The following is a 13,914-nucleotide window of genomic DNA, read 5'->3' as shown; positions in this document are numbered from 1 at the left end:
CAGTGCCGATTACTTGCAGAAGAAAGCAGACCATGCACAGGTGCAGGAAACAGCACGGGACCTTTATTTGTAGGAACGGCATTCTCAGTTGTTTAATTAATTAGGTATCAGCCTTCAGGTATTAATCACCTCAATAGTTCTAAGGACTTTCTACAGTTTCTGATTTCTATTATATTTTTAATATAACCACTGCACTTAGTTGTCATGAATTATAATGCATGTGGAGTTTCTGTGGTTTTTGTCTTTCAACCTGGCTAGCACTCTTAGGAACACAATTAATTTAATACTCCAGTTTTAATTACCAATGACACTGTAAATGCATTAGCGTAAAAAAAAAAAAAAAAAAAAAAAAAAGTGGTGAAAAATGAATACACCAATAAAACCATTTAATGACATTTTCGGTGAACGGGAAGGAAAAGCAATGTTGGGGGCCCGCGTACAACCCTCATGCTCATCTTAATTGTACACAATCGCACTTTCTGCAGCATGCAGCCGCACGCCCCCGCACGCGCCGATAGCACCGTGGCTCGGGGGCTGTATCGGCGAGCAGCGCGCCCGGCCCTGCACTGTCAAACGCGAGCGCCGCCGGCGATCAGCCCCGCAGGAGCCGCGCCGGGGCCGCTGCTCGCACGGCAGGTACGGAGGGCACAGAGGGGTGGCTCCGGGGCCGAGCCGCGGCTCTCGCCGGGCTCACAGCCGCTCGGCGGCCCCTCGGCACCGGCGGGCAGCACCGCGGCACAGCGCAGGCCGGGCCGCCCCGCCGAGCCGTGCCACGGTCGCCGCGCTTGTGCCGCGGAGAGAGCCGCCTTCCCCCCCGGGCAGCCGCGCTGGGCCCACCCCCCGCACCGGAGCGCTCCGGCTGATAATTCAAAAATGGAGGATGCGCCCTCTCGGCCATTAATTAATAATGTAGCTCGCTGTCTTCCTGTGTGACACACGCTGGAAGGCACCGAGCGGCCAATAAAGATGTAGGGGAGAGCAGGGGAAGGCTCCTCCCCGCAGCTCTTCCTGATTGAGGGCTTGAAGAAGTAGATCAAAAACTTCCCAGGAGCCGGCGGGGGGGGGCTGAGGAAAGGGAAGAAACGCGGCGAGGGGGACCGCGCTCCGCACCGACCGAGCAGCGAGCGCAGCCTGCGGCCGCACCAGGTGGGCAGGAGCGGAGGGAGCCCCGCAGCCCCCGCTGGACAGGCCGGAGGCCGGGCTGACCCCGCGCTGTCCCGCGGCGGCGGAGCCCGGCAGCCGCTGGGCCGGGGCGAGGCGCGGGGCGGGAGGGGCGAGAATCCCAGTTAGGCAGCGACCCGGCAGGAAGGCAAGGAGGGAGATAAGTGGTCGGCGCTGCCCCTCCTGGGTGTTTGCTTTGCGGAGAGGAGGAGGAGGAGGAGGAGGCGGAGGCGGCGGGGGAGTGGAAGTTGGTGTCCGGCCCGGCGTGTGTGGGTCAGAGGCGGGGGAAAGGGGGTGACCCGAAGGCAGGGGTGCCGCGGGAGACAAAGCGCGGCCGGGGTATCCCCGAGCCGAGCACGTTGCGCGGCTGGCGCGGGGGTTGCCGCCTCCGCCCGCCGCTCGGCGTCATGGCCCCATTGTGAGGCGGGCGGAGGCGGAGGAAGGTGCCGCCGTTGGTCCGCGCGCAGTCCCAGGCAGGCAACGGCGTGTCGGGCACACAAAAGGCTCCGCCGAGCTGCCGCCGCCGCTCCTGCTCGCTCCTAGTCCGTCTCCCCCGGGAGGAGGGACACGCCGGGCCCGCTCCCTCCTCCCCGGGCTGGTGGGCGCCGCTACCTCGCTTAATCCCTCCGTGTTTTTTATTCCTCCTCCCCCCCCCCACCACCCCCTGAAGCCGATCCTGGGGCAGGAAGAGAGCCGGGAGCGGGGCGATGCCGCTGCTGCACCGAAAGCCCTTCGTGAGGGTGAAGCCCCCCGCCGACCTCCGGCCGGACGAGCGTGTTTTCTACTGCAGGGTCACTAACGAGATCTTCAGGAACTACGAGTAAGAAACAGCCCCGTGTCGGTGTCCGCGTCCTTATGTCCGTCCTGCGCTCCCCCGCCAACCCCCCCGCGCTCCGGCGGCGGCGGGCGGGGAGCGGCTGGAGCCCCCAACGATTCTGACACCTGGGCGGGCAGGGAGGGAGGAAAGGGGATTCCCCGGGTCGCTGCGGGGAGCCGTGCCGGGGGGCGTGAGGGGGGGACCGCGGCTTGCGCCGAGCCTGTGCCCTCGCGAGGGGGATGGGGGAAGAGAGGGCGGATCTCTCGCCTGGGGCAGGGGGAATCCCTGCCACTCCTCGGCTAGGGTACCCCGCAGCCCCCTTCACCCGCGGGGCAGGGAGACAAGCCCGCTCCTTCCCCCCTCCTTCTCTCGCTCCTTCCGCGGTGTCGCCCCTGCCTCCGCCGGGGAAGTGAAAGTTGCGCGTATGGAGGCGGCGGGCGGCAACGAGCGTCTGCCGGGCTCGGGCTCTCCCTCCCGTCCGCCCCCGCCGGCAGCCGCGTGTCGGCGGCGCTCGGCGCTAGGCCGCCCCGCCGAAGGGGCCGCGCCGGGCCCGCGTGCGCCGGCCGCCCGCCCGGCATGTGCCGCTCGCCCTATTGTTGTGGTGACGGCCGGGCGGGGGGCACCGGCCCGCTGGGCTCCCGGCCGGCTCCCGGCGCGGTTAACCCCTTGCTGCCGGCCCTCGCCGCGCCGCCCGGGGCCGCGCTCGCCCCGCCTCCGCGGGGAGCCGCGGCCGCTCCGGTTGGAAATGGCCGGCGGGGAGCGCGGCGCGGGCGCGGGTCGCTGCACCTGTCCGGCGGGGCGGGGGTCCCGCCGCCGCAGCCCGGGTTAAACCCTGCCTGGAGCCCAGCGAGCGCACCTGTCCCCTTAGGAGCTTTTTTTCTAGTGAGGTTTTTATCGCTCTTCCCATCCGATTTCTTCTTTTTTCTTTCCTGCGTGTACAAAGCTGAACAGGATTGGTGAAATTCCCGTTAACGGGTGAAGGCGGATGGCACGGGTAGCCCCGAACTTGTAGCCACTCACTTCACCGCTTGTAAGAACAATGGACAAAGTATTTAGCAAGGCGTTTTTCAAAAGCTGATAAATTACGGGTTTTCACACCGCTCTGATCCAGCATCATCCCCACCTACAAAAGGCCCCTGCATCCAAACTATAATTTTTTAACGATGCGCAGACTAACGAGGTTAAATCTAAAATACTTTTCATTCGCAACATACGAAATAAAAGCACTCCTAAATCTTTTTCATGTTTAGACTTGCTTTTGTTGCTTCACTTAATAAAATTTTAAAGAAGCTGGATTAGGTAACTTTGAAGGGTACTGCCTTACTGTTCCCTGAGCTATACTCTAGGGGTGCTGAATATGTTGTCGGGAGTTCTGTAAGGAGTATTTTCCTTATAGGGTGTATAAGAACCTAACAAGGGAGGGGTGACAGCCCCCTGTTTCTGTAGGAATTAAGTCCCCCTCCCCCAGCTTCTGATACTTTGAAGCTGCTTTTCTGGTTACAATTATTTTCCCATCATTAGATGGGATCATTAGATGATTCTATTTGCTGACACTGCAGGCAAATGCTTCAGTTACATGTAGTTTTACTAAAATTTGAGTATGAAAAGTATCCTTTTAAAATGTCTGTTTTCAAAATGTTTGGTGACTATTTCAAGTATTCTGACAGGCTTATTTATACTGCAGAGGTGTTGTCATTAAGAAGTATGAAAGACCAAATTCCTTACTTAACCAAAGTTCACGAATTAAGGGGTAAATTTAGATGTGTTCACACAGGCGATCCCTAGAAATGTCAGTAGGTGGTTAGTTGAGAGGTCAGGCCTTAGAATGCGGTTTTTGGGAAGACTGCAGAAAACTCTGCTATGCTTGTTTTTTGTGTATGGGTGTGTATGTGTTTTTTGGTAATGTGTTTGCTTTTGTTGTTTTCGTTTTCTGTCTCTTTCTGTTAGGTTGGGTAAAATTGGTGCATTGGATTAGAAAATGTAGTACTTTCTTTACCTATCGAAGTGTTCTGGCACAGATGGGTGGGAAGTTTAGGTTACTGTTGGTTGTGGCATAATCTGCTGGAGAACATAAGGCTGGTCATCTTTTAGACAGTTTTAAAGATGCTGATCCTTGTCTCTGCTGGTTGCTGATTGATAAAGTCTTCTGAAAACAGCATTACCTATTTCTTTGCCCCAGCAAGGGTAATTAGATTAATAGGGATAGTGAGGGCCCACTTCTTAAAAATTGTATTAGCTGTTTCATGAAAGAAAGCTATTGTCTAAATCATGGTTCTCTGAATCTGCTTTCTGAGGGGAGAATTTAAAATTACAGAGTCCAACTAGATCAAGAGGACTGTACAGATATATATGATAATCTGAATCCAACCCCTATATCAACTATATGAATGCTTTTAACTAGTACAAACAGGTAAGACTCAGGTTGGTTTTCTGTTTGTTTTTTGGTGGGTTTTTTGACAGAGCTCAAACTTAGTGTTGAAAAGCTGCTTTCGAGGTTGTGTCAGCTTTAGTCGAGTTGATTAGAAATCGTACATTAGTATTAGTCTTTTCTATATAAGAAATGGATGTACAAATAGGAGAAGAATTTGGCAAGACTGCTATTTGTAAAGTGACTTTCCTGTTAAGAATGTATTTCCTCTTTAATCTGAAATACAATCACATAATTTTGTAACCCTTTCAAAAGGGGGGGCACGTCCAGTTATAGTTATCCTTAGTGACAGAAACTGGGAGAACAGACGTTCTTCATGCTTGGTTATATTCCTGGTTAGAGGGAAAAGACCAGCAAGGAGAGTCTGGGGGGTCATAGTAGGCAAATCAAGTACGAATGTGCATGAGATACATGGAATGGATGAAAAACATATTGAACCGAAGGGGTGTTTCCACCAGTCTTTGACGCCTTGTTGTAAAAGTTAATAGGTGATGTAGATGTGCAGATAAAGCTACTGTTAAAGTGTGGGAACTCTTGTATATGAATACAGTTCGAAAAAGACAATGATGAATAGTAATAGACACAGTGGTAGGAATGTTTCTCATTCTAGAACATGAGAGGGGGAGGAAGAGCAGTTTCTCTTCATCTTCCGAACTTAGTGAAACTTCTTTACAGGTTAGCCTGTAGAGTTCTTAGTTACAGTCAAATAGAAATCTTTCAAAAGGCTTTTTAAGTGTCCTTAGTTAAATTAGGTGAATTTTCCTGTTTTCTTGGAGAGAAACTCATTTATTAAATGCATAATTAACCTACAAATATTAAGGAATAAATTTATTTATCATGGATTTTTTTTTTGTTTTTTGTGCATTATTTGTAATGCATATTCTTGATTACTTCTGGAGACCAAGAGTATAAGAAAACTGATCCAGAATGGCAGAATTGGTCTTCTCTGATAACCCTCCTGTAGTACACTAAATTACATGTTTTTTAACATATGCTATGAAAATGAATGGAAGTAAATATTTGCAATAAATGCCCTTGAAGCACACTAAAAATTTAATAGATCTTAAAATCAAGAGTAATATTTGGTTAGTTCAAGCAAAAGACAGCCGTAATTTCTAAGCTGATTCTTACATCCATTGCAGTCAGCACAGAGATTGAAAGTAATTTATTTCTGTTAATGAACTGCCTCCTATCAAATACCTACTGAGTAGTGGCATTAAACTACTACTCAATGATTGCTGATAATTTTACAGTTAGCCTTACCTTGCATAGAAAACTATCTAATTAAATGAAATGAGGCATCCAGCTGAGAAGTTGGTGTTAATTGCAACTACAAAGACAAATTAGTTTTTAGTCCATGCTCCTCCAGTAGTTGAGCTGATGTGGACATAACCAGCGTGCTGCAGTCACATTTGGCTTCTCAAATGCAGATGTGACCATGCAAGTGAACTTTGTGGATGTGTTTTGTATGAACTTCTTCCTCTGTGTTGTCAAGAGTCACAGAGATCTTGAACCAGCAAGGAAGCCCGAGAAACCTTAATACCCTAGATAAAGATGTAGGTAACTCTTGAGATGTGATGTAGCAGCAGATGCTCTCGCTGTTATGAAACAGATTGCAGAATGTAGTTGAATGTAGAGTATAATCAAGGACATTATTACCCTTCAAGTAAAGGGAAGGGGTGTTGCTGCTGCTGCCATTCCCTTGGTTTGGTAGCTGTTATATCTGCTCTTTGACAAGCATTTTTTGATAACTGATGTGCACTGGAGAGAGACAGGGACAGAAAAAGTGTATTTAGTGGTTTACTGTGGGTTTTTGTTTTCTTTCAAACCAAGTTAAAGCGAGATCCTTAAATATTGCAATGAAACTTGGTTAACAGACTAAGTCACAGATGGTTTTGTGCACTATAGGTAAAGATAGCTAAATAATGCTTTCAAAATGGAATGTAGGGTTTTTTCACACTATTTTTTTTCTTCCCTGTAAATTCACAGGGGAAAAATCCACACAAAACAAAAGAGGAAATGAGGGAGAATGAAACTAGATACACAAAATATGCTCGTATGCAAATGGAGCATATTTTCTTCAAATGTGTTTCAGTTAAAGTAGTCTTAGCATTTTGTACTTGTAATAATCATGGATTAGGAATTTTTAGAGGTTTGTTGATTGGGATTTTAAAATTATTTTTTTAGTTTTTAATTTTTTTTTTCTCTTCGTAAGTTCAATGCTGCTGCTTTAAATAGCATGACTGCCTGGTGTCCCCTCACAAAGAATAACAGCAGCTCTTAAAGGGGCACTGTCAGTGTGAACCTCTGTCACTCCCTTGTGCTCTGGTACCTCCTTGACTTTTTTTTTTTTTTTTTTTTTTTAAGCTTTCACAATTTTTAAAAAATTATATTCTCATACATTTTTTAGTTACTCTTTAGAATGTTTTTCTGTTTCCTGGCTAAAGATAATTATCAAGAGCCTCTTACCTCTTTTGGTAAGCGAGACAAAAATGTATGTAGAAACACATCTGAATGAAGATTTAAGTGTTACTTTATCCATTGAATATCCATCCATAAAAATTACTTAGTCTAATACAGAAATATTGAAATGTAGGGCAGGACAAGACCTGAAGAGATCATGTTTTATCTATTCTATCACCTCACAAAAAAACCCAAACCAAACTCACGAAACAGATTTTTGTCTAACCTGTTCTTTCATATGTTTACGTAAGTATAATACACAGTAAAGATGCACAAAGAATGACTGACAACCATCTGTTCTTCATATATTGAAAAATAATTTATCTAATTCTCTTTCCTTTGTTCTTCTCCTTTTCGTCTTTAGATTAAGCAGGCCCACATTATCCTTGTACTGTCAAATATATTAGGTAGATTGCAGATGATATAAAAATCTGGATTTTTTTAGCTATTAAATATTACTCAGATAATTTATCTATCTCTTCCTCTTCTGTCATTTTCCCCTTCTTGCAGCTGATGTTCTTCCTAAAGCATATCTTGCTCAGAGGAATCCTGTGCTCATACAGAAAGGATTATCTGAGCCAAGACCCTTCATTGTCCTCAATCTGAAATTTCCATTTTCATTTACAAAATGTTATGGTTCATCTGTCCATCTGCAGTGAACACTGTCATCTGCATCAGTGTCACCAATGAACGTTTGCCAGCTTGGGTTTGCAGGGAGACTGCAAGAAAAAACTCGGTGTGAACTATCCAATTCTTGTAATCTCATTACTAGAAATTATTTGAACAGGTCTATCCTTTTAAAAATGGGAACACTGTGGTTTAGTTTTGGGGATTTTTTTAAAGGAATGAAATGAAACTTCAGTGTAGGTATCTCATGGAGCATGCAGATGACAAAGTACTGTGTGCTTAGAAATAGCTATGTTGGGCTGATAAAGACAAACCTCAGTTTGTCATGTGTGTTCAGTAGTTTTCAATACTAGTCCATTAATACTTTTGAAGGCAAATAAAAGCATTGTCTGAACTGGGGCATTGAAAGATTGCTTTGCTATCTGATCACTGATCCATAATATATAATATGTTTTAACATGGCTTTGTGAATAGATATATCATCTACTTCATTTAGAAAATGTTTTAATAAATTGCTGTTCTTCTGATACCTGTCAAAAATGGATAGATTTTTACTAATGTAAGCTCTTCGTTCTTGATTCCAATATAATAGCTAGTAAGCAAGCAGTAACAAGAATGCAATTTTAGCCTTAATTGGAAATGTGTGGAAGGAGGAGAATCAATATTTACTAATGGAACAAGGGAGGAAAAGAATCTGTAGGAAAAAATATTTCAGTGCTTTTTTGTAAGAGCTATGCAAACAGTGAAGGAATAAAAACTATTTAGAGAACTACTTGACATTAATTTTTTACCTCTACCTCTCCCATCTTTTCATTTGCGAGTAAAGGCACTCAAAATCTGGAACTTATTCAAGTTGCAACATGTTTCTGTGATCTTAAAGTTATTTCGTGTTTGTACAGTTCTAGGCGCTCGTCTCGCAAATATTTGTGGAAATGGGGGAGATACAAGTATGATTTGATACCTATTTAACTCAGTGTGATTATTATTATGCAAAAGGCTTCTTGCACATGAATATTTGTTTGCAGCATTTCTAGGTCTTGATTCTTTTACTGTAGTCTGTAATGAGAGGAGACGTTGGTTGTACAATAGCAATTTACCATACTGTGGCTGAAAAATAGCAAATGACCCTTGATATGTACAAACTGTAGAGCAGTAGAGATGCTTTTGTATTTCGTGCTTGTCAAAGATATTTGCAATTTGCTGCTGTATTAACTGTGAGCAAGTTTAAAACGTTAGTCAGAACTTAACTGTTTTCTTTTTTTCTTCCCCCTCCGACCTTTCCTCCTTTGCAGTGATTTTTTTGAACGCACCATTCTGTGCAACAGTCTTGTGTGGAGCTGTGCTGTCACAGGTAAACCAGGACTCACATATCAGGAAGCTCTAGAATCAGAGAAGAAAGCCAGACATAATCTTCAAAGTTTTCCAGAAGCACTCATCATTCCAGTTCTCTACTTGGCCACCCTTACCCATCGCACCCGACTTCATGAGATCTGTGATGAAATCTTTGCTTATGTCAAGGATCGGTATTTTGTTGATGAAACAGTGGAAGTACTTAGAAATAATGGTGCAAGGTAAGTATATTTAAAAATAAACACTTCTTTTTGTTTGATGTTGGTGGGGTTTGTGTGTGCATTTTTGAACCCAAAACCCAGTGTAATAAAATCCATCAAACAAATACATGCAAGTGAGGTGTGATGCTTAAGTTGGTGATACTATTACTGCACTTCCCTACTTTAATTAAGAGCAGGATTGTGTTGCTGTGCTTGATACCTTCCATTAGCTCTAAAGCAGCTGTGAAGATACAACAGTGCTCTCAGACCTTGATACTGCATGTTTTTTGGTCTGTGTGATGGATTTGCAAGGGAATATCAGTTTTTCAGTTTTTTTCAAAAAGGTGGGTTGTTTATAGAATAAGATTTAATGAGAAATTAGGGGAAGCTATGAATTAAAAAAACACACAAAAGTTTTGATGAAACATTCTGAATTAATGGCCAAACTACTGAAAGCTTAAAATAAATGATAAATGTTGGATTTTTACTTTACAGGTAATGCAAAAATTGTGATTGCATTATCAGTGAATTTGGGAATTAATTGTATAATTATAATAGTTTATATACTTTATATATAATATATAAATTATATAAATAATTTATATATTTTTAATAGCTTGTAAGTTTATAATAGTTGATTATCTGGAATTTAAGTTCATAGGGCATTCTTCCCACTCAGAGTTAGTGTTATGCTTACTGTTATACTGGTATATCTATTGCAAATTTATATCTATTGCACTTAGTGCCATGTTATAGTCTAGACTCTGAGTTGAGTTGTTAGGACATAGGTTGGACTCGATGATCTTGGAGGTCTCTTCCAACCTCAGTATTCTGTGATTCTGTGAAATGTTTTTGTCATCTTAGACTGATTAAGACCTTGGAAGAATTTTGAGCTTCAGATGTGTTCTTTCTCATGTCATTGGTACTATGCTCTATAATATAAATAAGCTTGAGTCCTTTAAAGCAGCTTCTAGGAGAGGCCCAGAAAAGGTCCATCTTTTTTGTAAATGAGTTTACAGTTTCATCTAATTGAGGTTTAAGATGTGAAAAAACATGCTGAGCTTGGAGGTGGCTGCAGACTGAGTGCTAAAGCCTTTGTGGGTTCAGCTGTTGCTGCTGGGGTTTTTGTTGTTTTTAGGGTCATTTTATTTTGCTTTTTTTCAAGAGGAAGGTGACAGCTTACACTTCAGAGTAGAAGGGACTCCTGTGGGTAGCCTTAGTACAGTCTGGTGTTTGTTGGGTGATAAGAGTGGGCTGGTTCAAAATGGTCATTGGAGAACAGTTATTCTGTGTGAGTTTTTGTAGTGGCTGATTCAGATATTATTTATAGAAAATTTTATACTACACCAGGAAGAAAAATCTCAGTGCACTGCAGGAGATAAGTTGTAACAAAATTTATATGGTTATGTACATAAGGTCAGTGCTTAATAGAAAAGCTTTCTCCATCTCTTCACTGCGCTGCTCTGTTCTTTTCAACCAGTGAAATCCCAGTCTGCAAAGCCAGGACAAGAAGAACTTCAGTAGGGTTACTGCCTTCTGTATGGAAAACCTGTATACAAAGTTTCTTTCTCTCTTTCTCATCTTTATACTTGTCAAATGACTAGGCTGAGGTTACCACTGGTATTGCAGTCATTTTGCTTAGAAAACAAGATGTTTGTTTGTTTCATTTGTTTTTTTAGAACCATGAATATTATGTACTGTCAGTATGGTTCGGGTGTTATTTTTCTTTTGCTCAATGAAATGCCTTAGTATTTTCAGAGGTAGAAAACAGTTAGTTTCCAAAATAATAGCAGAAAAAATTACTGTTTTTCTGAAAGATTTTTTCCTCTCAAGATTGACTCTTTCTATTACTTTTCTAAAATATTTGCATGTGTGCATCGTAACTTTCCAAAGATGTTTCCAAAGATAAAGTTGTGATATCCCCTTAAGAGAGTGCTGCATTTTCTTTTAGCAGTCTTTAATTCTTCTTGGTTATTCAAACTTGTGTTGAGATAAACACAAAATTATTAGATACGTATGTTCTACTTTCACTGATCAGTACATGACTAGGACATAAGCTAAATTTCTTAAGCCTCTGAGATGGACTGGATACCATTCAAAAGATTAAATTTTCAAATAACATTTATTTCCATCAAAAATTAGCCTGCTAGAGATTGTATGTTTTAAAGTACATAAGTATAAATTGGTGTAAAACAAAAAATAAAAAACTTGCCTTAGTTGATTGTATGCCACTGATAATTCTAGACAAAGGTATAGCAGGGAGCTAGTTCCGACCTTTAATACTAAACCCAGGAAACACTGCAAATAGCATGGTAATGTGGAGGGACTTTTATGCTTAGAGGTACATAATTAAAAAATAAAGTGGGAGGAGGTGAGGTGTAGTTATTTGTCTGCCAATTAACAGTTGACTTTGACCTGTATTTTGAAGTACTACAGTGGGGATTAAGTGTACCAACTCATGTTACTTGTACATAACACGGCTTTACAGCAGAGCTCTTTGACACATTTGTCTTTTGCAGCTATGTTTTTGGGATCTTTTCTAGAAAAAATTATCACAGTCTGTCTATATTGGAATAAAGTCCTACAGGACCAACAGAATTTGGCAGATCATGAAAATCTAGTTGTTTTGTGGTGTTGTAAATTCTTCCACTGCTTTTATGTATGAAGTTTTTTGTACATGTGATGTCAGCAGGATCATTTGGTTTTCTGAGCTCTGTGCATCATTTAATGCCATAATACATGTGTACCAAGGCTTGCTCAAACAATTTAAATATTGATATTTTATAACTCCTAACTTTGCATGTGTAGTATTCTTGTGAGATAGACTGCAGCTTTCTAGATTTTGAACAAAGTAAGTGGTAGGGAGGTAGAAGGCTTAGCATTTTGGCTTAATGTAAATGGTTTTATCCTTGAGCATATGAAGTTGTCTGTAATACTGCAAGAACTTGCAGGTGATCTGTAAACAGAGGACAAGTGCTTTGTTCAGAGCCTAGGAAGATGTTGGGCTTTTTGATTGTATGAAACCTGTGTGTTCCAGTTTTTGCAGTGTCTAATGCTCCGTTACTTTTTCTGGTCTTATGTCTCTTATGGTTCCTAGCCTTTTTCTAGAAAAGCAAAACTTCTACTCAGTTTTGAATTTGGCTACTTCTGCCTTGTTACTGAGGTCTGGTAGGGGGAACTCAGGAGAGATTGGGATATACTATCCTCTTCTTGTTTTGGTGTGTCTAGTGTCTCCAACAACCCTTGTCAACCAGAAAAAAATTGCAGAGAAAGCCCCCCTCGTCCTATCATGTGGTTTGTTCAGGTGGTCTCTAAGAATTATGGGTGCATTCTGGTAATCTGTTAGAAGCTCTTTTACCCTTTCAAGTGATGTATTGATTAAAAATGGCAATCTTTCTGGGTTTATATGTGTGCGACTCTTCTAGCCACACTAGGGCTGACTTTTGTCCAAAGTGGCAGCTGTGCTATGCTTTCAAACACAAGGTGCTCAGATTTCCAGTTAAAGAAACATAGGAAGTGTGTAACAACATTTTCCTAGTTGAAAAAGCAAAATTATTATTTGAAACATTGGTCAGAAACATTATAGAATACAAAAAGAAAACTTAATCTAAAATTGAGTTGCTAAAGAACTGAAACCAGTTGACACTGTAAATATTGTCCATTAGAATGTCACATTGCAGTTTGTGTAAAGTAGTTTATTGAAAAAGGCGTGGAAATTATTTGAGATTTCGTTGGGGGGAGGATTAGAGCAATATTTAATGTTAGCCATGGTCAATTAAGATGTAAAATGAGCAGCTAATGTTTTAGCTCACACTTTATTGAAGGAGAGGAAAAATTGTTGATCACATTACTGGAATTGCTTCCTGTATTTGACATTCAGAACTGGAAGTTCCAGACCCATCATATACTTGTTGGTCTTTTGATTTTCCACAAGGAATGGTGTCTCTTGCAGAAACCTGTCCATTTGTTGCTGTCTTAGTACTGTGTTTTATTATTGGTACTTGAAACTTGTGAAATTAATTTTCAACATCTTGACATCTGAAGACAGTTACCTGAAAACTGAAACTATGTGGTATGGAAGGCCTACCTGAAAATAATAACCTTAGCTAATGCCTCAGACACTAAAAAAAAAAAGCCCCTTAAACAGCCTAACTTGCTCAGCAGTAGGACCTATTCTTTCTGCTTGAAGTTAGCAGCATGCTTTTTGGATTTTATAACTATTTTAATTTTTTTTGAGGAAAAACTGCATTTAAAGCCTGTGTAAACAACCTGTTGTGATTTATCATCAGTATTCTGAGTCTGGGTGCTATCACAAGAATTAATGTCCATATTTATTAGGATATATAAGTAAGCAGTTTGATAATTAGTTAATTAAACCAAAGGTTTTCAGTCTGACTTGAGCAGTGAGATCTGACAACTCTACCCCCACAAATAAAAATAACTTCTGTGGTGATGTCTTCCCCATGTGGAGGTTGGGGCACAACCAATTCTTGTCTATCAGTTAGTATGGCACTTAATTAAAAAGTCAAGCACTTACAGACTTACAATACTTACAGATTGTTTAAAGGTCAGTGTGTAAGGAGGAAGAAAATCAAACAGAAAGGAATATCTTTTTTTCACTGAATTTGACCACTAGATGACACCACTGCAAAAGAATACTTGCCTAATGTCTGTATCAAGCAACACCAGAATGCTTTTAAAAATGAACTTACAAAAGTAGTAGATAATGTTCTGTTAGGAAGATTGCTGCATCTGATGATACATTTGAATAGGTTAACATCCTTTCTCTGCTTTGAATGATCTGATGCTGAAAATTGTCAGTCTGCAGGAAACAGATAATTACAGATCAAACTTTTTTTAACTCATCA

The 13,914-nt window shown here is 42.2% G+C and overlaps 1 protein-coding gene across 3 annotated transcripts in view; it reads left to right on the top strand.

Moving 5' to 3' along the window:
• The first annotated feature begins 507 nt into the window (after nt 1–507).
• BAZ1A (bromodomain adjacent to zinc finger domain 1A) overlaps nt 508–13,914 on the top strand; it is a 63,701-nt gene continuing 50,294 nt past the window's right edge. The window contains exons 1-3 of one of the 3 annotated variants that reach the window (XM_056492704.1): nt 508–636; nt 1,832–1,981; nt 8,789–9,067. In XM_056492704.1, the coding sequence (XP_056348679.1) occupies nt 1,869–1,981; nt 8,789–9,067 (392 nt within the window). In that variant the 5' untranslated portion in view covers nt 508–636; nt 1,832–1,868. Of the gene's footprint in view, nt 637–668; nt 1,147–1,378; nt 1,435–1,831; nt 1,982–8,788; nt 9,068–13,914 lie in introns of those variants that run through there. The other 2 variants (XM_056492702.1, XM_056492703.1) reach the window with 2 other exon arrangements.

Source organism: Oenanthe melanoleuca, chromosome 5, assembly GCF_029582105.1.
Source record: "Oenanthe melanoleuca isolate GR-GAL-2019-014 chromosome 5, OMel1.0, whole genome shotgun sequence".
In the NCBI taxonomy this organism is placed as follows: domain Eukaryota; kingdom Metazoa; phylum Chordata; class Aves; order Passeriformes; family Muscicapidae; genus Oenanthe; species Oenanthe melanoleuca.
Note: the sequence above shows the minus strand (reverse complement) of the source record. Positions and strands in the feature narration are given on the sequence as shown.